This window comes from Gigantopelta aegis, chromosome 4 (genome assembly GCF_016097555.1).
Source record: "Gigantopelta aegis isolate Gae_Host chromosome 4, Gae_host_genome, whole genome shotgun sequence".
In the NCBI taxonomy this organism is placed as follows: domain Eukaryota; kingdom Metazoa; phylum Mollusca; class Gastropoda; order Neomphalida; family Peltospiridae; genus Gigantopelta; species Gigantopelta aegis.
The window spans coordinates 47,122,402-47,149,665 of record NC_054702.1 but is presented as its reverse complement, the minus strand read 5'-3'; the positions used below and the strand labels follow the sequence as shown (position 1 = coordinate 47,149,665).

The 27,264-nt window shown below is 37.7% G+C and overlaps 2 protein-coding genes across 7 annotated transcripts in view; both read right to left on the bottom strand.

Annotated features, from left to right (window-relative positions):
- Positions 1–10,906, bottom strand: part of LOC121370630 (GTP-binding protein 2-like) — a 59,401-nt gene extending 48,495 nt beyond the window's left edge. Inside the window, exons 1-2 of the mRNA XM_041495995.1 lie at positions 10,726–10,906; positions 4,772–4,798 (exon numbers count right to left, since the gene is read on the bottom strand). Coding sequence (XP_041351929.1) covers positions 4,772–4,798; positions 10,726–10,794 — 96 coding nt within the window. The 5' untranslated portion in view covers positions 10,795–10,906. The remainder of the gene's footprint in view (positions 1–4,771; positions 4,799–10,725) is intronic.
- Positions 10,907–23,620: 12,714 nt separating this feature from the next.
- The window catches only part of LOC121370629 (abscission/NoCut checkpoint regulator-like), a 44,405-nt gene continuing 40,761 nt past the window's right edge, over positions 23,621–27,264 (bottom strand). For 4 of the 6 annotated variants that reach the window (XM_041495989.1, XM_041495991.1, XM_041495988.1 and 1 more), the window contains one exon: positions 24,363–24,765. In XM_041495989.1, the coding sequence (XP_041351923.1) occupies positions 24,514–24,765 (252 nt within the window). In that variant the 3' untranslated portion in view covers positions 24,363–24,513. The other 2 variants (XM_041495994.1, XM_041495992.1) reach the window with 1 other exon arrangement.

Sequence of the window (27,264 nt, the reverse complement as noted above, 5' to 3'; positions counted from 1 at the left end):
TATTATCAGTGTTTTTTTGTTATTGTCTCTCTCTCTCTCTCTCTCTCTCTCTCTCTCTCTCTCTCTCTCTCTCTCTCTCTCTCTCTCTCTCTCTCTCTCTCTCTCTCTGTATATGATATATATATATATATATACACACACACAGTAAAACCACTCTGAACTGGACACCCTTGGGACCAAGACAAATGTCTGGTTTTAAGAGAGATCTAGTTTAGAGGTTAAGTTCTGTCCTGGTTTTTAAAAAGGGACTCTGTAAAACATCTGGTTTTGAGGGAATAACAGATTACAGAGGGACCGGTCTTGAGAGGTTTATATAAATATAAATATATATATATATATATATATATATACACACACATATATATATAGATTATATATATATATATATATATATCTATATATATATATATATATATATATAAAGTGCCCAGCCTGTTGTTCGCAACAATCGGCAATTGCAATAAAAATGGCGACAAAATAATCAATGTGGCGAATATCTGTGGTGATTTGTCGTAAAATAAAAACAATTTCAATATAACAACAAAGTTACCCAGGGACGAACATGGTCATTGTAACGAGGCCTGACTGTATGTATGTATATATATACACACACACACACACACACACACACACACACACACACACACACACAAACTTTGATAACTCAATCTTGAAGGGGACGAGGAAATATACTGAAAGCCAAAAGAAACTTTACCATTTTCAATTTGGAATTTAAGAAAAAATTAATTGTTTTTAAAAAGTAACTCAATCCAAAACACATAGCTCAAACACAACAATAATGTATGCAGAAAATTATACCCGCCCACTGCACAGAAAAGTGAAAAACTCGTGCACTATGAACAACAACAATTGCACGTGCAATAAGGGTATAAAAACGGTATAGACGGCATGTCAGACATCCACACAGATAAAAAAACCACCATAGGAATGCCACGACTGACACCAGAACAACGCGAGAGAGCCCTGGGTATGATACAGATGGGAGCCACTCATGCCCACATCACCAGAACCTTCTGTTGTTCCCGTGTTACTGTTACAAACTTGATGCAACGCTACAGGCAAACAGGGCAGACATCAGACAGGCCAAGAACAGGCAGACCCAGGGTGACTTCGCCCTGTGATGACCGGTACTTGCGTACTTTGCATCTACGAAATCGCTTCCTGACAGTGACGTCATCAGCAATGAATGCCTTAGGTCACAAGGTTAGTAGACAGACAGTGGCCAGGCGACTCAGGACTCATGGAATAAGGGCTTACAGACCATATAGAGAACACTTACTGGCACCACAACATCGTCGTTTGAGATTGACATGGGCTAGGACTGTACGACGTTGGCAGCGGCGTGATTGGCTGCGGGTTCTTTTCACTGATGAAAGCCGGTTCTCTTTGTTCAGAGTTGATGGAAGACAGCGTGTGTACCGCCGTAGGGGAGAACGAGTGGCGGCTTCTTGCGTTCAGGAGCTCGTGCCATATGGTGGAGGGAGTGTCATGGTGTGGGGAGGTATCTGTGCACAGGAAAGGACACCATTGGTCATCGTTCACGGAAACTTGACAGCTCATCGTTACAGGGATGACATTCTTCGTCCAATTGCAATACCATTTCTCCAACGGCAGCCACGTGGTGTAATTTTTCAGCAAGACAACGCCAGACCTCATACAGCCAGAATCGTACAGAAATTCCTTAGAGCCAACAACGTAAACGTATTGCCGTGGCCTGCACGCTCCCCAGACATGTCCCCCATAGAACACTTCTGGGATGTTTTGGATCGCCGTGTTCGACAACGACCACACCCTCCAGCCAACCAACAGGAACTGATCCAGGCCCTTCAAGAAGAATGGCAACGTGTCCCACGTGACCTCATCAGACGACTGATTTTTTCTATGCGTCGGAGAATTATTGTTTGTATTGGGGCAAGGGGTGGTCACACACGCTATTAATGTGACTTGTTATTGGACTTGAGTGATTGTCTGTATGCTTTGCATGTCGTCCATGAAGTTGAAAGCTCGATTTGTATACACCACCTCGAATTGGGAAAATGTGACGTCATTATCAGATGCTGAATGACACTCATTTTTAGTTATGTTAATGTTGACATATTGATCTAGTCAATATATTTTACCTCATGCGACTATCTTTTGTTGTTTTTACACCAGAGTGACTTAAAACTATGGTAAAGTTTCTTTTGGCCTTCAGTATAGTTTGAGTTTCAGGGAGTTCGAGTTTTCGAAATTAATATAGGAGAAACTGCATTGCAGCTGAATAATTTCACTTAATATTGTAAGAAGCATGCGCTTCACTGCCTGCCTCTAAACTGCAAAATATTCATCCCCAGTTGAATGTTGAATTAATATATAACTTATGTTGGCATCTTCTGATGCCTGTGATACATTTATTTTCCGTATATTGTAAAAGTAAGTAAATAACAAAACAAAAAAGATAGACCAGATGAATTTGAAATACATATGCTTGGGCATATACATGTCAGGGTGCACAAATCGGTTGTCCGCACGACTGGGACAACCAAAATATGCTGCGGGCAACCAAGAAAATCATAAAACAAATAAAAACAAAAACAAAACTTCATGACACTTGGACAGTCACAGGCATTTCAAAAGTATTGGCACTGACAACTTGACTAATAGGCAATATAAATATCCACCCTAATGCTGCTATCCACTCAGTGTCCACCGTGCATGATTTTGGCAAGGGGTGTTTGGAAAGCCATATGCCAGATATTTCGTCCCCAAACTAGCTGGTTCGTACCAATTCTCGCTACAAAACATTTCCTATTCATCCTAAAAACCTTGTTGACTCATCCCAATACTGACAACTTGTGCTTAAAGAGTGTGAATTTTTTTAACACCATCTGGCAAGCTTTAGTCTAATTAATAATGAACTATTTCTTAAATGTTGTCATTATTAACTTTACTTCAAAACGAGTTCTGCATTTTGTAAAACATGTTTTTTATGTTTTAAGTTCTTTGTATTTTCATGAATTAAGTGGTATTTCTGTTAAATGGTTTAGTAATATCGTCAATATAAAATATATATTTGGTGGCGAAATAATCTGGATAGGGACAAACTAGTAGTACTAAGTAGGGTCAATCTGACATGAGACAAAATGTTTGGTATCACTGACAATGCGGATCAGGCCTGCTACTCGTGATCGTCACATGTACACTGTTTTACAGAATAATCCCGCACTTTCTCACTCTAAGCAATTCCTGTGACGTTTTGCGTCATTGAAATTGAACGCGTTATTGAATGGTGGGGGTTGTTTGATAAGAATTATGTATCCTTTTAAAAACAATATCTTGTAATATTACTTGTGTTTAATTTGCTCAATCTCCTACACAGAGGTGCTAAATAATGTTGTCTAAAGTATGTCACAATCTTTAGGAATGGATGATGCAGCCGTTGAACATGAGTATTACATAATTTTAGAGTTTATTCGCGCACTTTTTTGGAGGGGGTGAAGTGTATGTGTGCACCCGTTTGTGCAAAGATGAGCTGTAGATAAATAATGTTATAAAAGGAATAAAACTAAAATAATAAGTAATGATAATAATAAAAACATTTTCAATTTCAGTTTCATTTTAAAGACAGTTCAAAATTATATTCATAAAACGTTTATGAAATATGTGGGCAACCAAGAGATGATGTTGGGCAACCAAACTTCAGCTACTGGTTGCCCACCGGGCAACCATCACACTTTCACATTTGAGCACCCCTGCATGTATTTATTGACAGAAAAAACAAGGAAAAACAATGGCATTTACATACAAAACAGGAAGTAAATTATATAATGAACTTTGATGTATTTTGTAGATGTCAAAACATGGCGGAACGTAACTAACAAATAAATCACTGAATGCCAAATAGCACTTAGTATATTTGTTTTTCACAAAATTATTTGAATTATTTGAATTAAGAAAAATCATTAAAAAACACTAATGTAAATCAGGAACTAACATTTATATTTTTAAAAAACCCAGCGCTAACAATTATTACAAATTATGCTCTTGGAAGTTAACCAGATGGTGTCTGTAATTTTGTATTACATAGCAAGGCCCTCCGTGTATGAATGCCGACAACCAATCACAGGATCATGTCGTTCCGTTTAGTTGATGATCTATTATTCTGTAATTATCACCTTAATCCTCGACAGCCCAGACCACCCAAGAAAGGCACGCTTCGTCTGATTGATCTGAATGACAATTCATTCATTGTTAAATTTCTATCGGCAACGACAGTTTGATCAATCCACACGCGTCGAGTTTTAGAGGTGTATAATCTATTAAATCTTTATGGCAGGACCAAAGAATTAGGTCGAGAGATCAAGTTTATCGAGTGTGAAGTTTGAGTTTTTGAAGGCCGTTATTACTAAGTTTGTATAGCAATTCGGCCGGGACCGTCGCTTCAAGTCGAGAGATTGAAATTTTCGAGAGATCGAAGGTGGAGTTATTGAAGTTTGACTGTATATATATATATATATTTTTTTTTTTTTTTTTTTTTTTTGAAAGGCCTACCAACTAACCAACTACTAAACAAAATATTTGGTTCAATTTGAAAGTTAATTCGTCATACATTAAAATTTATTAATAATATATAGTATGAAAACAAAATTAGACTTTACGACCAGTTTGTTGTATGCAGTAGTTTGTTGTAAGCGTGTCGATTCTATTTTCTGGATGATATTACTAACAAACACATTTCATGAAAATTAACTCCATTGCAAATTGACCTTACCTTATATTCCACATTTCCTTCTTCCTCCTGCAAAAATTAAAATACTGGTTAGATAAGACACATAATATTAAAAATTAATATAAAAATGTCCAAATACAATGTATACATGTAGGTCTGTAATAATAATAATGAATATACAGTAAAGTATTCTTATAACAAACTGAAAGGGACCATGATAATTAGTTCGTTATAGTAGCATGTACACAAATTGTAACTCATTTCATTTATTATCAACATTGAACACACAAAAATACATAATAAAACTTCAAATCAAAAGTTCATGTTCAATATCGTTTTTGTTTTTTAATTGTAATTTGTTTTTGTTTGCTTACTTAGCGGCGGCAAAACTGTCGCGATGTCATTTCGTTAACAATATCATTCTGAGTCGGCTCCTCAGCGAAGATACCATATATATATATATATATATATACATATATATATATATAATCCCTTAATCATTCGGGTGATAGCATATGGAACTGGGGTCGCCAGTGTACTCTACATTACTGGAAGTGTTGCCAATAGTGTGCAGTCATCAATATTGTTTGGACTTTGTTGATTGTCACAAGAAATAGTACTTTTAAAGTTACCCTTTGCAAAACATTTGATAATACAGTACTATGAGGTCACGATGAGCCATGTTAATTGCCGCTCAGTTTTTATTGCATGTGTTAATAATGATGCATGTCATCTCAGCCTGTAGTGACAATGTTCTGTAAATTGTTCAATAATTTTATCCCTTAAAATCTTAAACTTAGTGGCCATTTTGAGTTTTGTCTGCCATCTTGGAAGTTGTTATCATTGGCCATTCATATTTACTTTTGTTAAGCATTAATCAGCGCATAAAATTTGGCACAATTATTTTGTTGTTTATCTGTTGGTTATACAAAACCAATATCAACATAAACAATGGATTGTTCGTGCAAAAGCTGCAATCGTATGTCAGAAAATCTAAAAAGACGTGTTGGCTAATTTTATCACTGTTTTTGGAAGCAAATCATAAGAGAACGTGCAAGTACATTTCTCCAGTTGAGTAGGAGCTCAGGTAAACCTCCACAAAAAAAGGTCATCAGCGATTTTTGCTACCACGTCAATTCTTCAAGGGCTGTTTCTGAGCCTGGCATGCCCATTGCTGATCGGGCATAAACACAAACACCTCCAAAGGGAGTCACCACATCGCAGAATTTCATCAATTCTTTGGCTAAAGGAATTTGATAAAAGGCACTGGTGAGATCAGTGGTGACGATATACTTCTGTGGAGTGGAGTCAGTGTCAGGTAAGAGTGCTGGTTGTGGTTTATTGTAACGTCCAACATCAGCGAATGCAGTAACCAAACGTGTGCCACCATTAGGTTTATTAATCAGGAATGATGGGTTGACGTATTCAACTGAGACACCTACGTCCTCAGGTCGCACAAAAACACCCTTTTCCTCTAGTTCATCAAATTTGTCTTGAAGTTCAACCAATTGGTTATGGTTATATTGTGGTAATCGACCTTTTCTTTGGGGCGGTAACACTGGGCCCATGTTAATTACCGCTTCCAAAGGACCAACAGCGCCATTGTATCCTTTAATATCCGGGCTGAACACATGATCACATTCTTTTAGTGGGTGTCTGATGTCTTGCTTGACATCAGAAGGCATTATGTTGTCTGGATCCAATATGACATCACGCGAGTGCTCGACACCATCTTTCGAGTGGTAGTGATCAGCAGGTTTATGATGGCCAGGAACATTGTGTTCTGGGATGAATACAGGTTGAATTTGAGCGAAATGTTCATTGCGCTTGAGTGTCACAGGATAACTGAATGGGTTGTGGATTCGAATATGTCCCGAAACACTTGTGACTATGTCCGGTACGGGCCACTCCTGTATGTTTACCATTTGTTTCTTTTGGTAGATATCGCATCGAGGCTCAAGAGCAAAGTCACTGTCACCAATGCAGGCTGAGTCTGGGACATCAATCTCTATATATTCACCTGGCCAGATTGTGGATGCTGAGGAGGGAGCATGCAGGATAGTCGTACGGCGGATGGTATGAGGCACATCCTCAGGATTCACGGAGCTGCAGGAACCATACTTGTAACAAGTTCCATCTTTAAGGATAATGGATTTAGATGCAGGTCTGCATTAAACATCATTACTTTCCATAAAAGGAACACCCGCGAGAATGGGGACATCTAGGTTTCTTATGACATTCTCTAGTGAATGTGAGTTGGGTCCCTCCAACTATTTCCAGTGGAGAAAAGCCATCAGCTCGACGAGCGGACTGTGAGGTATGGTTGATTATAGCACCTAAGCGGACAGCCGTCGCTTCATGAATCATGTTTCCAGTAGCACCGGTGTCAAGTGTAATTCGTACAGTGTGATGTCTGCAGAATACATCGATATAGGGCAATGATGCAATGTTTATTCGTCGTGCAGCGGGCTGAACGCATGCTTGCGTAACTGTTGATGGCTGGTATGCAAGTTCATTAGGGATATCGTCACAAAACTCGGACTCGTCGTCACTTTCTATGATTGACATAATTTGTCTCGACCTTGCTATGTATCGGGGGTCGGCATCGGGTAAGAATGTACATGTGCTAAGAAAATTACTGTAATCCCGTCTGCCAGACTGTTTACACAGCGAGCATATCTTTGTAGTAGCTTGGCGGTTGGTGTTGTTGCCTGGCTTTCTAGATTATTTTTTTTGATAATCACGATTAGGGAATGCTCGAAGAACTTTTGCTTCCTCACTGCACTGTAATTCATCTAAGAGGGAAAGTAAGGCCTGAGAGATTTCTGGTTTAATAAGATGCCAGAGTATGCGATCTCAGTTTGGTACCGTACCGTTGCTTAACAAGTCTGGGCAAAATGGGGTGAACAAAACGTAACCATGTTAAGACAATAAAGTTTTCAAGCAAAGGAGTTATTTTGGACTCAGCTGTGAGTAAGTTATCTTCAACAAATGCAACGAGCCGTTGATACAAATCTTCAGGGCCCTCATCAGGTTGTAACTGAATATCATTGAAATCTAATAGATGGGCACCTGTAGTCTGAAAGCCGAAGTGTAAGCGAATAACTTGCCAGGTGTTTTCTAATTATGTCGAGTTTCGCACAATGGTATTACGTGAAAGAATGGGGCAATAATTAGCGATTTGACCTAGCTAACATGAGTTCTAGCACATTAACTTTTTGTTGTGCAGATAGCCTTCGCTGAACTGGTACACGTTCAGGATCATCATGGAATCCGCGAAGTGGGTTGGTCCTAGTAGTTTCTCCCAGGTAGATCCTGGTACTAGCAAAGGTGAGAAGTGTGGGTCAAGTGATAGAGTATATTGCAGGTTTTGTCTCCAACTCTCAAACAAACTAATAGTCTCATGCTTGGACAGACACCATTGTTTAGGGGCTCGATGGTTGTTTGTCATTATGGGACGTTTACCAATCAGTATATTGATACAGATGAAACCTTACAATACTGAAGTAACTGTGGGGAACAACAAGTATAATGTTGTCTCGCAGAAACGTGGAACGCTGACACCGGATGTTCGCCAGAATATGCTAAAATATAGTATTTATAATAGATCGGTTGCGATATTTTGCAAATGATTTGATGTAAATGAACCTGGTAACACCGTTAATACATAGGATCATGTCCACGCCAGTTAGTTAAGTTTTACACAAATACCCGATCCAAAATAACACCAGACATCTTTTGGCAGAACAGTAACCGGAAGTGTCTTTATTACCACAAACGTCAATACTAAAAACCGAACTCAAACTAACGATCCAACTGTGGTCAAAAGAACCTATTGGCATAGAGCAACAAATGTACACACACACCAAAAATGTATGTTTACTATAACCTACTGTACTCTCTAAATCCCTTATAATTATCATTAACAAAATAAATTTTCCAATGACAACATAAAATTTTTGCCATTTTAAATTTTCTAAATAGAGGGAAGCAACTTGCCCTGCACATTAAGAAAATTATTAACTTAATGTGCAACCTGCACTACTGCAAGAAAAGCGTGCATGGCATGTCATGTGAGAACACACTTTGTAATACGTCACCACAAGAAAGTAGTGAGCAGGTTCGTTTCGTATCTATAGGGGTGTTGGTTTGGTTTCTTCATGTAGCATTGGTACTGGTTAACAACATGTAAATTTAATGTCATGACTAGACTTGAGATAGCCCGAGTACTCTGACTGTAAGAGAGCTAGAAGGACAGTTGGACATAAATATGCTCTCATTACAGTCAATCGAGACCAAGCTATGTAATTTTTTGGCAATCGCTGACCACCAAAAAGTAGTCAAAGATTTCCTCTCTAATACCACAACAATCCTATGTTTGATGTCAAATATATTTACCTCGACCATTTTCGAGTTCCTCGATTAAAAAAAATTAAGATATTAATCACTAATACACACACTACAGAAAGAAACATGACAGCACACACATTCAGCTGAGCTTCGGCAAACTCCGGACAGCAGAATTCTAAGTTCAATGACCTATATCGTGACGCTGAGTCACATGATCGCCCACTCAGCCATTCAGTCTTCCAGGGGCCGTCTCAAAACGACAAGTGCCCAACAATCACAAAAAAGTTTGTTTTGTGTATCGACACCACTAGAGCACATTGATTCATTAATCATCGGCTATTGGATGTCAGATATTTGGTAATTTTATCAGTGTTAGAGAGGAAACCCGCTACATTTTATCATTAGTAGCAAGTGATCTTTTATAGGCCTATATATATGCACCATCCCACAGACAGGATAGCACATACCACGGCCTTTGATATGCCAGAGTGGTACACATGCCATTCAGGCATAGGACACCTTGAGAAAACGTGAATGTAATAGTTTCTCTGTGTGTGTGTGTGTGTGTGTGTGTGTACCACTCTCTGTCACTTTGGTGATTGTCCACAGCCCAGTGGTAAAGCGCTCACTTGATGCGTTGTCTGTCTCGGATCGATCCCCGTCGGTGGGTCCATCGCACTATTTCTCGCTTCAATCCAGTGCACCACGACTGGTATTTCAAAGGCTGTGGTATGTGCTATCCTGTCTGTGGGATGGTGCATATAAAAGATCACTTGCTACTAATGATAAAATGAAGCGGGTTTCCTCTTTAACATAATGATAAAATTACCAAATATTTGACATCCAATAGCAGATGATTAATGAATCAATGTGCTCTAGTGGTGTCATTACACAAAACAAACTTTTTTTTGTGATTGTCGGGCACTGGAAGACGGAATGGCTGAGTAGGCGATCATGTGACGCAACATCACGATATAGGTCGGCGAACTTAGAGTTTGCCGAAGCTAAGCTGAACGTGGGTGCTGTCGGGTTTCTTTCTATAGTGTGTGTATTAGTGATTAATATTTGAAATTTTTTTAATCAAGGAACTCGAAAATGGTCAATGTAAATATATTTGACGTCAAACATAGGATTGTTGTGGTATTAGAGCGGAAATCTTGGACTACTTTTTGGTGGTCGGCGATTGCCAAAAAATTACATAGCTTGGTCTCTGACTGTAATGAGAGCGTATTTATGTCCAAATGTCCGTCTAGCTCTCTTACAGGCAAAGTACTCGAGCTAGACATGAGAATAATCAATCCGTAGGACTTTCCTTTGGCACTGTCATTTATAAAGAACATTATAAATACTTATAATAAATAGAGTTAGAGTTAGAGTTAGGGTTAGGGTTAGGCCAGGATTAGTGACAGTGCGAAAGGAAAGTCTTTCCAATCAGTCTAGACTAAAGCTCTGTCTGTGGCATCAGATTTAGGGAAAAACGTGTACTTTAGCTTGCAACCATTTGGTTGTCGACAATTGCCAAAGCATTACATAGACTTTCCTCTAGCCTTATCCCACATATCAATATCAATAAGAGGTAAGGCTGGAGGTGACTCGAACTAGGATGGGGTATAAAATATAAACAATGGACGAAGTGCAATTCTTACCTCTGGGGGTAGGCATTCTGGCATTTCCACTGATGAGCTGCGATCAGCCATGTCTATTAAGTTTTCCATTGATCTAGTAAAATACAACCATGAAGCATCACTACTGTAGACAAATATGGGGTGATCTGCCGTAATCAGTAGAAATGACAGTAGAAACGTCAGAACCAGCTGTTTCCGCCATTTTGCATCAGCCTACTACTATACAACCTACCAGACAACGAGGTCTAGATTACTTTAGTTCGTGAGGTGCTGCTGGTTTGGTGTTTGGAGGTTTGGAGAAAAATAGTGAATACGAGTGAATAATACACATTATATTATAGGTTATTATGTGTTGTTGTTTAAAGTCTGTAAATAATAAACGTACCCTTTTTTTTTTTTTTTTTTTTTTTTTTTTTAAAAATCAAACCTGGTCATTTCGTCTTTGAGCCTAAATTTAGCTAAATTAATTTTCATTCGACCAATTAAATCCTCGAGTGCATGCAACTGACTGCACAATGACGAAAGCTCACCTGGACTGGCTATCCATGTCAGGTGGTCGGTAAAATCTTATCAGGCCCGCAATGAGCCCCCCCCCCCACCCCCCACCCCCAAACAAACAAACAAACAAAAACCCAATAAAAAAACAACAACAACAAAACAACAACAGCCCCCCACAAAAAAAACAAAAAAAACAACAACACAAAAAAAAAAAACCCCAACAACAACAACACCCAAACATTTGTGTATTATCATCCGCCTGTCCCTAAATTAATGTTGTTGATTCAATTAGTCATTATATTCTACTACTCTTACAGTGGTCATAGGCGTTCGGGCTCCCATTTTGTAGAGAAGTAAGATGGTTTTATTCCAAATTAAACAAAAATGTCTGAATCCGGATAACAACATTTATTTATATTAGCATTACTGCGAATCAGCTATATAACTGGTTTCAAACGAATCACTACGCATTTTCACATGGATTACAACTAATTTTGCGTGTATAATGATGGAAATGCATGCTTTAAAAAGGTCTCAGCTAGGTTATAACTTGGGGTGACTATAGCGGTCAGTTTTACTATTGCAATAGTATTGCGATAGTTAAAATATGAATAGATATTTCGCAAAACTATTTACCTCAGTTTTCCAATAGGCCCTATGCGTATGTATGTATCTAGTCAGTGCACCACCACTAACGGAAAAATGTAGCGAGTTTCCTCTCTAAGACTATATGCCAAAATTACCAAACGTTTGAATAATCAATAGCCTTATTATCATTCAGTACATGTTTTTATTATTTTTTAATCACTTATTTTCATTGGTGTTTTTTTTTCTATTTACCCTACGTCGCAGAGGACGGTCAAGCGTTCTAGTTATGGTAAATCGCTTGGTAAATCGTTTTGGCACTACGGTTATTTGGGGAATGCCCGTCACGTGACTCAAAATAATACGTCACACCTCTGCTCTCCAAATAGCCGTTGTTTTTCTCAGAATTATAGACCGTACCCATATGTCACGGGGATTCTATAATACCCGTAACTGAATAAAACACGATTATCAAAATATCTCTCCTAACTGTATATCTATTAGATCTCTCTGTAACAGGCTGTTAAACCCTAGTATGGCTCGTCTCTAGGTATGATCAGAGATACGATCTTATATAAAGTATATATTAATATAGCACGTTAGTTCTCTAGAAACACAACAAAAACATAATACACTTTGGAATCTGTATTAATCTACGCTGACAAATGTACAGCCGTAGTAGTTAATTAATAACAGCAATAATAACAACCCAGAACTGATCACTTAATTAGTTAATCTCTAGGTGTCTAGTTGCACAATATGCGAATCACTTCACCGTTACACCACACCCACGCGTGTGATAATTGAGAAACGCTTCCAGGAGAAGTTAATTAATAAAGGAATTACAACACCATTCCTAACTGGTTAATTTTTAATTAACCCTTACTACTCGTTCAGTAACGTGTGATAATTTAGGAACGCTTCCAGGGGAACTTAATTAATAAAGGAATTACAGCTCTATTCCTAACGGGTTAATTTTTAATTAACCCTAACTACTCATTCAGTAACCTTGTAACACAGAATTAATACTTATCACAATAAAGACAATAACCTACAGTTTACCTAGGTCGTCTAGGATGACTGGCTAAGCTTTATATTACCAAATACTCGTATAATGTTAGAACAAGAAGTCTACGATTTACTTCGTCAGATGACCGAAGACACTGTCTAAAGAATATTGGTATAATACAGTATCAAAATATTTAAAAGTCACATCAATCACATCAAGGTTATACACAGAGCAGAAATAATATATTTACCAAAGTCCAAACGGACTAACGTTCCCAGGAAGCTTCCTTTTCCGTTTCTCCTCGATACCTCTAAAACACTAGCTATTTATTATAAATCAGGATTTTGCCTGGGGGTACAAGGCGGTACCTCACGTATCATCTCATATTCCAACTCTACTAGAGTCGGTATATTTCTCTCTGATCGTCAGTCTGGCTGTCGCCAACCGCGAGCAATCTCCTGGCCATAAACAGCACTACTGGAGATATTACGTAACTACTAGCCACATGGCCTCCGCACCTGGCTGGGTGTGTATTAGGCGTACCGATCGAGGACCGTCGCGCGGAAGTATTACGTAACAAGTTGCCCATCTGGGCTTAAGTGCAATGAAACTGCACACGGCCCTCTAACACAAGTAAAATCGCCACAGGCGAAAACAAATTAAGAGCATGTACCGTCACACCATAATTCAATTTTTATTTTTAATAAAATATTAATAATAAGTGTGATATGGTGATTATGTAGATGGTTCAATAAAGTACTTTTAGGTACAAATCAAATGTATATACAAATGTATTGTCATATAATACCTTGTTGGGTCAATAATTAGGTCAACCATCTGTGAGAGAGCGAGTTTAATGATCGAAAGCCATTGCATGGAGTAATTAACCCAAGAAGGTTCCTCCTATTTGTTAGATGGTATCGGTATTGTTGGTAATTTTAAAGAATTAGTGTGGCCATTATTTCGCCACTCGTCCATAAATTACAGAACCAGTGGCGGATCCAGAAAATCCATTTAGTAACATGAGGTGGAATGCCAAGGGAACTTTGGGGGAGGTTTGGAGGGAGATCGTAAAACAATTTAAAATTAATATATATAACTATCGCAAAATTTAGAGGCCCCCCCCCATAGATCCGCCTCTGAGAATTGCCAAAGATAAGGGACCCAGCTGCAAACAAGGGGATATAAGCTGGGAGTTCTTTCTGTAGAGAGACTTGGGTACCAGGGAGGAGGTGGTAACGCTGTCAGCTGGGCGAACTACTACTAGTATTAGTCCAGTTGACATAGGTAATTATGTTTTACTGCTCTGTGGTAACTGAAAGGTATTTTGTTGTGGCAATCAAGTATTATAATTATATGTATTCTTGTTATGCTTAGTGTGGGACAGCTGGTAATCTAAAAGTCAGAACGACTAAAGTAAACTGTAGGCGTCTCTTACCCAGAAGTTACGAATAGTTATAATATAGATCTATAACTGGTAATCCTAGTCCCATGACTTGGTAAACTGTAGGTTTGTTGAATATAACAGGTGTGGGAAAGACAGCTGGAACCTAAGTCACTAAACTCTCGCAACTTTGCGATATCGCAGTGTAATGCTAAAAAGACTTGCAAAGAGGATGCTTTGTTGTCTAGCAGAGCCTAAGAGAGCTTTGTGAATTAGGCCCCAGGTAATCTAAAGTCAGAACGACTAAAGTAAACTGTAGGCGTCTCTTACCCAGAAGTTATAATATCTATAACTGGTAATCCTAGTATGATCTAGGATCGATCCCCGTTGGTGGACCCATTGGGCTATTTCTCGTGTAACAAAAGCCGTGGTATGTACTATCCTGTCTGTGGGATGGTGCATACAAAAGATCCTTTGCTGCTAATCAAAACGAGTAGCTCATGAATTGACGACAGCGGGTTTCCTGTCTCAATATCTACGTGGTCCTTAACCATATTATGTCTGACGTCATATAACCGTAAATAAAATGTGTTGAGTGCATCGTGAAATAAAACATTTCCTTCCTTCCTTCCTAGTATCATGACCTGGTAAATTATAGGTCCTTTGAATATTTGATGTAGGGAAGACTGAGGATAATAATTAATTATTCTAAGGATGGTTACTGTTTTAACTGTGAGAGGTAACTGTAGCCCTAAGTGCCAAGTGATTACGTTTACGTGTGGTGCTCAGCCTAGAGGTGGAGTGACACCGGCTGTAACAGGCCATGTAAGTGCTGTAACCCTTTACCTGGTATTCTATAATACATATTTGAAACTAAACTTGTGTCGTTGTCTTTCTAGTGAATTTAACGTTGGTTAATAGTAAATATATATATACGATCTTGTTCCCCGAATACCCCTACAGCCAAGCCACTCGGGGAGAAAATTACCCGATAAGGGAGATCTATATGTATAGGTTGGGATATTTGGAGAAATATTGTTACACCCGTTGCGGGTTTCTGATTCTGTTGCCGGGGAGTGGTGGAGCAGTTGCCGGTAACGGTATTGGAAGCTCCTTGACACCTGCCGTTCTTCCACCTTATTTCCGAGGAAAAGAAAGAAATGTTTTATTTAACGACACACTCAACACATTTTATTTACGGTTATATGGCGTCAAACATATGGTTAAGGACCACAAGGATTTTGAGAGGAAACCCGCTGTCGCCACTACATGGGCTACTCTTTCCGATTAGCAGCAAGGGATCTTTTATTTGCGCTTCCCACAGGCAGGATTGCACAAACCATGGCCTTTGTTGAACCAGTTATGGATCACTGGTCGGTGCAAGTGGTTTACACCTACCCAATGAGCCTTGCGGAGCACTCACTCAGGGTTTGAAGTCGGTATCTGGATTAAAAATCCCATGCCTCGACTGGGATTCGAACCCAGTACCTACCAGCCTGTAGACCGATGGCCTAACCACGACGCCACCGAGGCCGGTTATTTCCGAGGAAGTTATTACTGAGGGGTTCATTTACATGTCGTCAATTCTAACACCGCAAAGGTGGGGGTTATTTGAGGGGTTACTGTTGTGCATTGGACAGTCTGCCTAACTGGCTCTAACGATTTGGGTTTTGGAAATGTGGGGCGTAAAATATTAGTGGCCTAGGGGGGCCAAATACTCAATACGTCACCTACAAGCACGAACGTATCTAATGTAAATAAACCAAATATAATTAAGCTAGGAGGGTTACTGTCTAACAGGATGCAGTCAAAATGCAAACCAGAATGTCTATTTAGATAATAGCAGTCGATTATTTCAAAACGTCCGGTGTTGCGCCACTTTACATCGACACTTGTTAGCTGTAAGTTCTATTAATAAAATATAAAAATCAGTTACTATTTTTAGACTATTTTATAACCTTGGGAGGAAGGGAAGGACTGCTGTTTAGGCCCAAGTGCCAGACATTTGGAGTTATAATTAATAATTGCTGGATATAATTATATAGGCCTAACGAAAATGCGGATTTTTGCATACAAGAGAGTTGGACTTTTAAATACCTTCACGGGAGGTGGGGGAAACGCAGTTTAAGTTATATTATATAAATTTGCATTTTCTTTTCCTTAATTCAGTAAAATGTATTTCTTTTTTTATTCAGAATTAGAAATCCATTGGTAGCACCCCCCCCCCCCCCAAAATATATATATATATATATATATATATATATATATAGATATATATATATACACGAATCGAAAATCCTTCTGTGTTGCTGGCACCTCTCCCCTAAAGTAGCAAGGGGGCTTGAGATAATATGTTATCCTCGTCTGAATAGGCGAAAATTTGAATTAAAGAGGGATATATGACTTAAAGGAGGCTTCTGACTTTTTCTTTATATATATATATATATATATATATATATATATATATACATACATATATATATATATACACACACACACCGATTTCCAGTTAACATAGAAACCCCATTTTTGTGTCTAATTTAGGCTACATTTTTTTGATCAATGGACTCAATGATGACATTTAGTTTAGCCATTTGGAAATTGCCATCATTTAAATAAATATATATATATATATATACATTTTATATCAAATAATTAAAATATTGCATTACTAAGGACTTTCATGTTGTAGATTTTAAACTATTCAAGTAAATGCCCTACATATCTGAAAACTGGTTATAATGCGTTTCTTTACAGTGTGACCCGATTAGGCATCTACTTCGTCTGTAATGGCATGTATATTGTAGCAATCCTCACCAACTGCTTCATACTTGTAGAGTTCTGTACATTGCAGGCTGTATTCCTTATGGGTTCATCTACCTGAACACTAACACCACAGTTGCATCTAGTCAGTTGTATCACAGCCTTTGGTGCAGTTTGCACCTCTATCAGCACACATACAAATATATCATCATCCTTGACCCAATCATGTGTCTAAAATTTCTGAATGTAGCATGGAATTTTGAGCTCAGGTATTTGATTCGGGATATGTTCTTTGAGTATGTTAAAGGTACAGACTGTTGGATTCTCATCATGAGAAGGTTACATGGCAGACCTCAATACATAATGTAAATCATAACCAGATCAACCTACAACAATTTTATAATGAAGTGTCCAGAGATAGACTCAGACTTCCAGACTTCCATGCTGTAACAAGACAGACTGGTGATGGTAGACATTAATAAAGAGAATCCAATGTATTCACGAAAGCTCCACAGTTAACACTGAAGCCAGCTTGGAATCCGTGATGAACTATGCAAAGAGGTCAGTGAAAAGGTGAAGATTTTAATGCATGGAACCAAGCACAAGGGTCATTTCTACAACGGATGCAGCTACTCCAACACGAAAAGTTCAAGACGCCATCACTAAATCAAAGTGTGAAAAACCCACCACCTACCTCTGGGCATGGAAACGGCATACCCAAAGAGCACACCTGGGATCATACGTAGCACCACAAGAAACTAAGTCCGGCTTTCTCGTAAGCTAGAGTAGAAGTGATAGGAGTGGAGATATAAAGAAAATATATGAAAATGACGGTCATTTTGAATTTTATGATGGACGACATGATAGTGGTGAGAAAAAATGCTACCAATGGATTTCTGGTTCAGGTACATGTAGGTCGTGGGAACATATGACGAACATTTTATTAACTTGAGCAAAAAAAAAAATGCAACTTTCAAAAAATGAACAGAACTACCTGAACTAATAGCCCAATGGTAAAGCTCTTGCCTGATGCCATTATTCAGTTATTTCTGAGATGATGTATATAAAAGTTCTCTTGCTAATGATGGAAAAATGTAGCAGGTTTCCTCTCCAAGACAATATGTCATAATTACCAAATGTTTGACATCCAATAGCTGCTGATTAATAAATCAATGTGCTCTAGTGGTGTCATTAAACAAAACAAACTTTAACTTTACATGTACCTTTTACATTGATCCTTTTTTGAGTTTGATAATATTTCACATATTAATCACTAATAAACACTATAGGAACATCACCTACATATTTAATATAAACATTGAAGAAAGGTTGGGTATGCATAAATCTTTGGTTTTCGTAGTAGAGTTAATTATTTCTAATGGCAAAGAGTGATTATAACCATCCAAATGTCCATCTAGCTCTTGAACAGCAGAATACTCGGGCTACCTTCTGGGGAAAACTTGACAGATGGATGCCGGACAAATTAGTATGAGTAAAGTTCCGTTGATGAATATCATAGCGGAACTAAAAACAACAACCACATCAATAAACAATAACATACATGTAGGTTCGTTGAAATATCTTGTAATTTATCCAAATTACAGCAATAAACACAAGTTGAAACAATATTTTGATGCTGTTTATTTATCACGATATATATGCCGCATGTAAATGTCCATAATTTTAAATAAATAAATAAATGCAAAAGCCTCTGGGCTTTACAAATAACAATCCCTCAACAAAATACAAAATTCATTTGAATGGAAAAGTCGGACAATTCACAAATAATATGCAATGTGCACTTGTCAGAGATATAATATACAATATATTATAAAGATATCTCTTTGAATATAATTCAGTAGGTTTACAATACTTCAATTGCAAGTACAAATCATCCAGTTGCTTCTTCCTTCATAAAGGAACAATCAGATCACAGGCGCGTGCGCAGGGGGGGGGGGGGGGGGGGGGGTGTGTGTTCCGAAACAAAATTTCATATCCCCCCGCCACGGGCTTCGCGCCTGCGGCGCTCGCGGTGTCGGGCTTCGCCTCATGTTGAAAAGATGCATACCTGGGTTACCAACACAGACCGACAGTTTATGAAATGAAAACCACATAAGTTTATAATTAATATAAAAAAGATTATTCCTTCTAAATGGAGAAAGCCATTTTCTTTCTTTCTCATTGCCTCAGGTACTCTAGCTTGGAACGGAAGTGACATCAGCTCTTGTAAACTACATGTACTGTATGCACAGAGTAAACAAACACACTAATTTAAGGCAAGGCATTTAATATAATAAACTATTTAACCAAACATATTTCAATGTGCATTAACAGAATGAAATTGGGTTACAGTAAAAATTGAAAGGAAAAAATGCATACTAGTAAGCCCAGTAGTACGTTTGAGCAAAAATGATTACCAAATGACAATTTCTTTTTCTTTGGAACTATGTAATTGGTCAGTTTTGTTATTTTAGATGGGACAGTCTACTTAATCAGTATTTACAGTAATAAAGAAAAAGTGCATACTATTAGACCTATCGCAGGGCACAATATTTGACGCGTACCGCCGTTCTGTTGGCGTGTCGGTTATGCAAAGTTAAATTTATGCGAACTGCAAACTGGTTACGTCATGACCTGTAAACGTTCAGAAATTAAAACTTGCAAACTTCACGATTACAGGATGTTTATTCACGCAGACATACTACTAGTATTTCGATAAACGTTTTAGGCTGAATTTTAGATACTTGATGCGTAGCAAATCAGTAAAAGTTATATTTCCAATAGTTGTAATTTGCAACCAGTTAAAGTAAATGTTCAGTATAGAGTCGAGCCAAAAGTTTTAAAGAAATGTGCTCAGACCGCTGGGGACGGCTAAATTATCTGCTGCTATTTTATTTTTAAAGGAATATATATAGACATAATATTGGATTGCCTATAATTTTACACATGTTAAAAACAGTTTTAACGTAAACAGGAATCCAAGTGTCAAAATGTTTTAAAAATACTAAAATCGCATAATGAGCTTTAAAAACCCAAACATTTGGAACGTCACTGTAGTATAGAAGTACCATCACAAAACGCAAAAAGGAATCCCTCCAAATGATTATGTATATATTTCAAAGGCGTAGCGCCCATTACGCACGTGCGTAATGCAAAAACAAAATCCGGGAATAGGTCGAGGCTGTCTGTAATTGTTCTATAAAATATCCTCTTAAAATTGACTCGAAAAAAAAAAGAGTTGTACATGGGCGTACATAGGATTTTGAAAAGGGGGGTTCCAAAATAGATTGCAGAGATATTGGGCATATATTTCTATGTTGAGTAAATATAATAATGTCAGATATATTAAATTATAAAAAAAAAGTGATTTATGGGGGGTTCGGTCGAACCCATCGAACCCCCCCCCCCCCATGTTATAACATGTCACAACACATCAGATCGTTAAAAAAATGCCTCACAAAACCCTGCAATATTAATAATATATATTCTTTTTATGCCCAGACAGCAGCTGATGTCTACCAGACAATTGCTACACATCTGCCAAGGAAAAATCACAGGTGAAGGCAACTAAAAGAATAGACCAACTAAGTAAACAGTCATTTCATCACGTCAGTATGTAGGTTTCTGAACTATACAGCAGCATCATGGACACATGATACATCAATGGACAGTTATTTCAATTTGTTTAGTAGCCAGTTTGACAATGGTGGTATATGTTATATTGAAAAATAATAGATGTATATACTTACTGCTGGCTTACTGGGATAGATAGTATTACAAAACATTGCAATGCATGGCTGTTTTATCATTCCGCAAAAATCAACAGACCAATGCATTCATTTCTTCAGTTCTCGGACTAATACCTGATGTGATGCACTGTTACTTAACAACCTCCTCACAAGCGGGCGGATTCAGTGGGATGGAACAAAATGGCTGTCCCTGTTATATGTAATAGCTGTCTCATGTTTACCGTTTTATATACATGTTGATTTTAATTAATAACATACATTAAATATTGTTGAATAAGAATACCAGGCCAAAATACATGCCTAATAATTCCTTTAATTTCTGCTCAAATGATCCTTTATAGAAGTATAATACAGGAATAACCCTTATCAAAAAGTAAACCAGTAGATCTATAACTATTTTTTACTTCTCAGCAAAAACATTTTCATACAACTTTCACTTTTGTGTTAAATGTCAACTTGCAAAACTATAAAGTTTATAATAAAGTTCCCATTACCCAACACATGGAAATGTGTTACTATGTCTAATATGTGAAAATAAACAATTTTTGTTTTAAAACATGGAATAATTTCCTATAGGTGTATATAATAATAGATTACTAGTAATTTGGTGCTCAAAAACTAACCTTTCAAAGACTGCAAATGATATAAAGACTTGCATATAAGTGTATAAAATCTATTAATATTTTTTCCCAGTGAATTTACTGAAATAAGCATTTCTTTGATTTGACTGTCACTAAACAATAAGAACAAGGGAAACAAAATTTAAACATGAATTAATAGCCTCTATTAGAAACATACTTATCTGCTCTTGGTTTTCATTGCGCTAAGCGGCCCCAATTAGCCACTAAATTATTTCTGGCGCGTTACGCTCCAGTCGCTTGCAGCAAAGGCCCTTTGTCACTACTGAATTGTGGAGTAGTTGTCGACTTGTTCCTTTATTTTTTGACGTTAATAAAGTTTTCTATTACTATTATTGTTTGTCAGATTGTGTGGAATCTCCTTCTTTTACATAAAAGAAAATGTACAATATGTTTTGTGTTCAACAAAAATACTTACGAACACGTCTCGGGGGGGGGGGGGGGGGGGGGGGGGCAGCGGCAAGAAAAATGGTTCATTGACGATTGACTCGTTAAAACGGCACCTTAATAAAGTTTTGATATTTGCAAGTAATATGCATGTGTTTGTGTATATATCACTGTGTACGAATGGAAGTGTACATTAATTTGACTAAATGACTAGCTGTGATTTTCTGTACGGCTAGATGCATTATTAACTACGACCTATGCAGTAGTTAATAATGAAACTAATGATTCAGAAATTCACTTCCTCGCCTAACGATAAGTTTCTACTGACTGACTTGCAAACAAATTGAAACAGCGAGTCCAGTGTCATTGTCAGACGGACACACATGTAGTGTAACGGACACAATTCAATGTGTAATTTAATAGTTACGATCGACTATCTACATGCAATTATTAATATCATGCACAACCATTAAGCATTCCATGATATATATATATATATATATATATATATATATTATTTATTTATTTATTCACTGGCGTAGGAAGCAGGGGGGCAAGTGCCCCCCACTTTTCAGATATTTTGCTTTATAATAGTGTAAAAGTGTGTAAATATAAAAGTGTGGCCCCCTCCCCACTTTTTGGCACCTTCCTGCGCCACTAATGTCTCTCTCTCTCTGTGTGTGTGTGTGAGCGTGCGCACACAACATCCCCCCACCTTGCCACCTTCATACACCACTGGTATATGTACATAGATAAAACGTTTTGTTTTCAAATGTGCGTTAGTCTGGGTTACGTTTTTGGTTGTGCGTGTGTACTGGTGTGTGGGCTTGTTTTGTAGGCTATTGTTTATTTGGGGGCAGATTTGTTGTTGTTACTGGGGTTTTCTTTTTTGGGGGGGGGGGAGGTAAAATAGTTGAGGGGGGTATTTTTTAAAATATTAGGTTTTTTGTTTTGCCTGCCATTTACACTTACAATCATGTTTTGAACAATGTCTTCATTTTAACATTTAACCTTGTTGTTACTGGGGTTTTCTTTTTTTTTGGGGGGGGGGGAGGTAAAATAGTTGAGGGGGGTATTTTTTAAAATATTAGGTTTTTTGTTTTGCCTGCCATTTACACTTACAATCATGTTTTGCACAATGTCTTCATTTTAACATTTAACCTTAAATAATCGTCATGCAAGACTAACATAAATATGTTTACACAGATATTTTGAAGTACTGTTACTATAGGTAGATGCTTTTAGGTTAAACTATATATTTAGCTGTTATTACAGCAAAATTTACACTTTATAATGCAATGTATATAGGCCTAATCAATTTACAGCAAACAAAATATTTAGTCAAACAGGTGCATGTGCAGGAAATTGTGTAACTGGCAAGTGGTGTTTTTAGGGGAGGGGTCAGGTCATACGTCCCCAGAAATACACTGAAAAAACCAAAAGAAACATAATATAGCACGTGGGGAAGGGGACTGTTCTGATCGGAATATTACATATAGTCCGTCCCATCCTACAAAAATGTTGTTTTGTTGTTTTTGTAAATAATTTGTTTGGTTTGACGTAAAAATTAAAATAAGTTTTTTTGGAAATAACAAATTTGACTATTTTTGTGTGTAATTTAGAAAACAAGCGGCTCAGAAATAAATAACTTGTAAATTCCATAGTATAAAAAAATGCGTTCCCCGTGGGACGCACTATAAACATGTTTCTATTATCTATTACTGTCACACACAATTCATTAAAACTGCAGGTGTATTTGTATGTTTAAATGAAATTATGATAATTAAGGTGAGGCGAGATTGCAGCTTTGAAACAAAAACAAAAAATTTCCATGCAAAAAAACCAAAACAATCAGGGTGTGTGACAGCTCGCTAGATTCATCTCCTATATTTAACACATGATCAGTTATAACAAAACGCAATTTCATCAACTTCATTTTTACCTGTATCATTCTTTATTTTTAAAGCATAGGTGGGGACATTTATGATGCCAGGGACTGGCATGAATAAATCTCAGCTGAAGATTCTCAAACAACTGTGGCCATCGGCTATACCCGAAGTAAGCGGAACGCACCTGAAGTGGTTAGTGGTTAGAGGACGTAACTCTGCCTATTTTTTCTCGCGAATTTCTAATACAGGCTATACTTAGGTTGTTTATTTTTCACAATTTGTTTTCTCCAACAATTGTTAGCATTTCCTTTTTAAATAGTATAGATGATGTGAACCACTCCGAAATTTAATGCTATTGTCAGCTAGGAGCCACCACCACATGTATTGCTAGGATCTCCAATTATTGGAGATTCCATATATTATCAGTTGTTGTTTTCCCATAAAACATAAATGCTGGCAAATGAATCAGAAATTGTGTCTGCATGCATATCTGATTGTGTTGATGCAAGTAAGAAATAAATGTGTGTTCTCATTATAGCTGTTGGAATGTGTTTGTCAGCACAACTGAACAATTCTGGGTGTGCTGACTTTCACCATCTCAATGATGAAGATCTTCCAGTGAATCATCTGCTAAATCTGCGATGTGTCTCAGCAATCTCCAGTGTGTTTCAGTGGTTTACGTAGTTTGTTTAGGTGGGATGTACTTGATGGAAATATGGTCATTGATGCTGAATTCCTCATGACACTGTCTGTAATGATAAAGAAAAAAACAACAACCCATATTAAGGAAAAAACAATCCACAGGAGCACAAGTCAAGTTTTAGATACTACAACAGGTTGTTATTTAAATCTGAAATGAGCTTTTGCAAAAACAGCGTACAATACAGAGACTATCACACATGGTACATTATAAGAAAGGACTCCTGGTAGCAAGAGTTGGACATAATTTTAGGAATTCATCTTTTTTTATTGCCATTAATATCAAACAATAGGTTATGCAAACATGGAATTTAACCCACCTGAAACACTTGTTACAAAACAGATCATAGTTGCATCCAAGGCACCGGATGGTGGCATCTTCTGTACACAAAGAACAGTAAGGAAGTTCATCTGGGTCTTCGTAATCCTCATTCTCATCTCGATTTGTACTTGCTTTACTCTGAAGACCAGAAATAACAGTGATTGTACAAAGTTATCAAATCAAAACATGGAAACATAATCAATATTCCCAGCTAACAAAATGGGATTACCTCATAGCTAAAGGCACAACTTGATTAATACATGTACAAAGCTTTTGGAAGTTATCTTGAATGATTATAGACATCAATACGCTCTCATTACAGTCAGAGACCAAGCTATGTATTTTTTTGGCAATTCCCGACAACCAAAAAGTTGGCAAAGATTTCCACTCTAATACCACAACAATCCTATGTTTGACGTCAAATACCTTTACATCGATCATTTTCGAGTTAACTGATTAAAAAAAATCCACATATTAATCACTAATACACATACTACAGAAAGAAATCCGACAGCACCCACATTCAGCTACGCTTTGTGACACTCCGTCGCAAGAATTACAAAGCTCGGTGACCTATTTCGTGATGTAGATCACGTGATCGCCCATTGGGTGATTCCGCCTTGTGCAACAGTTACAGGGCCGTCTCATACTAAGCGATGTTACAACATGGAAGAGTTGGCTAATGGTTTCCTTTCTAACATAGTGATAAAATTACCAAATATTTGACGTCCAATAGCCGATGATTAATGAATCAATGTGCTGTAGTGGTGTCGTTACACAAAACAAACTTTTTTTGGTGATTGTCGGGCACTTGTCGTTTTGACACTGCCCCTGGAAGACGGAATGGCTGAGTGGGCGATCATGTGACGCATCGTCACGATATAGGTCGGCGAACTTAGAATTCCGCTGTCCGGAGTTTGCCGAAGCTTAGCTGAATGTGGGTGCTGTCGGGTTTCTTTCTGTAGTGTGTGTATTAGTGATTAATATCTGAATTTCTTTTAATCAATCAACTCGAAAATGATCGATGTAAAGGTATTTGATGTCAAACATAGGATTGTTGTGGTATTAGAGCGGAAATCTTTGCCAACTTTTTGGTTGTCGGGAATTGCCAAAAAAATACATAGCTTGGTCTCAGACTGTAATGAGAGTGTATTTATGTCCATATGTCCGTCTAGCTGTCTTACAGTCAGAGTACTCGGGCTAAGCTCCGTACACAGGTGTTGACAGGTGTTGATTGTAACCAGTTGCAAACTCTGGGTCCTTTGTTTTAATTGGAGTGTAATACCTTGATGGCTCTCTCATCAAGAGTGGTGTTACTGTTAATGTCTGTTTAATCTCTTGACCGGCTCAGCAACTTTAACAAATGTCTAGCCTAGTGGCAGTGGATTAACACTACTGTAGGTCCTACTTCAGTGACTGGCGATATATACTTAGGCAGACATTAAAATCACAGATGTCTGAAACAAGCTACATTGATCACTATTTATTTATTACTTTTAAATCATGCACGAGATAGGGCCTACCGATGTCTGGGCAGGCCGGTCCAGTTGATGGATAGGAATTTGTTCCAATAATAAAAATGTACAGGTGCTTCAGACCGACAAGAATGACAAAAGTGGGACCGGCAAACACATGTTTTTAAAAAATAATTTTGGTCTCAGAGATCGTAAAGTTTGTTTTATTTAACGACGCCACTAGAGCACATTGATTTTTTATCTTATCATCAGCTATTGGACGTCAAACATATGGTCATTCTGACACTTTTTTTTAGAGGAAACCCGCTGTTGCTACATAGGCTACTCTTTTACGAAAGGCAGCAAAAGATCTTTTATTTGCGCTTCTCACAGGCAGGATAGCACAAACCATGGCCTTTGTTGAACCAGTTATGGATCACTGGTCAGTGCAAGTGGTTTACACCTACCCATTGAGCCTTGCGGAGCACTCACTCAGGATTTGGAGTCTGTATCTGGATTAAAAATCCCATGCCTCGACTGGGATCCCAACCCAGTACCTACCAGCCTGTAGACTGATGGCCTAACCATGACGCCACCGAGGCCAGTCCTCAGAGATCGAAAATCGGTCTCAGACTGGGGAAAAAAGGACTTTTCCCCACCCCTGGTTCACAGGTTTGTGTCCATGAAGAAATCATATCATTCTGTGATGAAAACTAAAATTATTGTACTTGTTTAAATAAAACAGAATTAGCACAAACAAATCAATTTCAACTCCTTATTCATAAATAGTCGACAGATTATCATGATTCAGAATTTTAATGCAACATGATATGCATATAATACATAAGAAATCAACAAATGTTGTGTTCATGGTGTTTCTTTTTCTTGTGTAAGACTACAATGACCCATTCCTTCCATCTTTGAGAACAACCATCATATTAGTTAAATTAGGATATTTATTTTGAAAACACGAAACATTAACACTTAAGATATTTAATTTAGAAACTATTACTCCTCAAACTTAATCATGTTCATAGGTGCAATTCCTCTCGGTCTCTTGCTTCTAATTCTGATTATTTTAAGGGGGTGCAATTTTTTCCTCTGCATTTTGAGGAGTGCAATTTTTAGCACTCCTGGGGTTTTCAAAAACGAAAGTCTGCACTCCTGTGACAATTGTCACAAT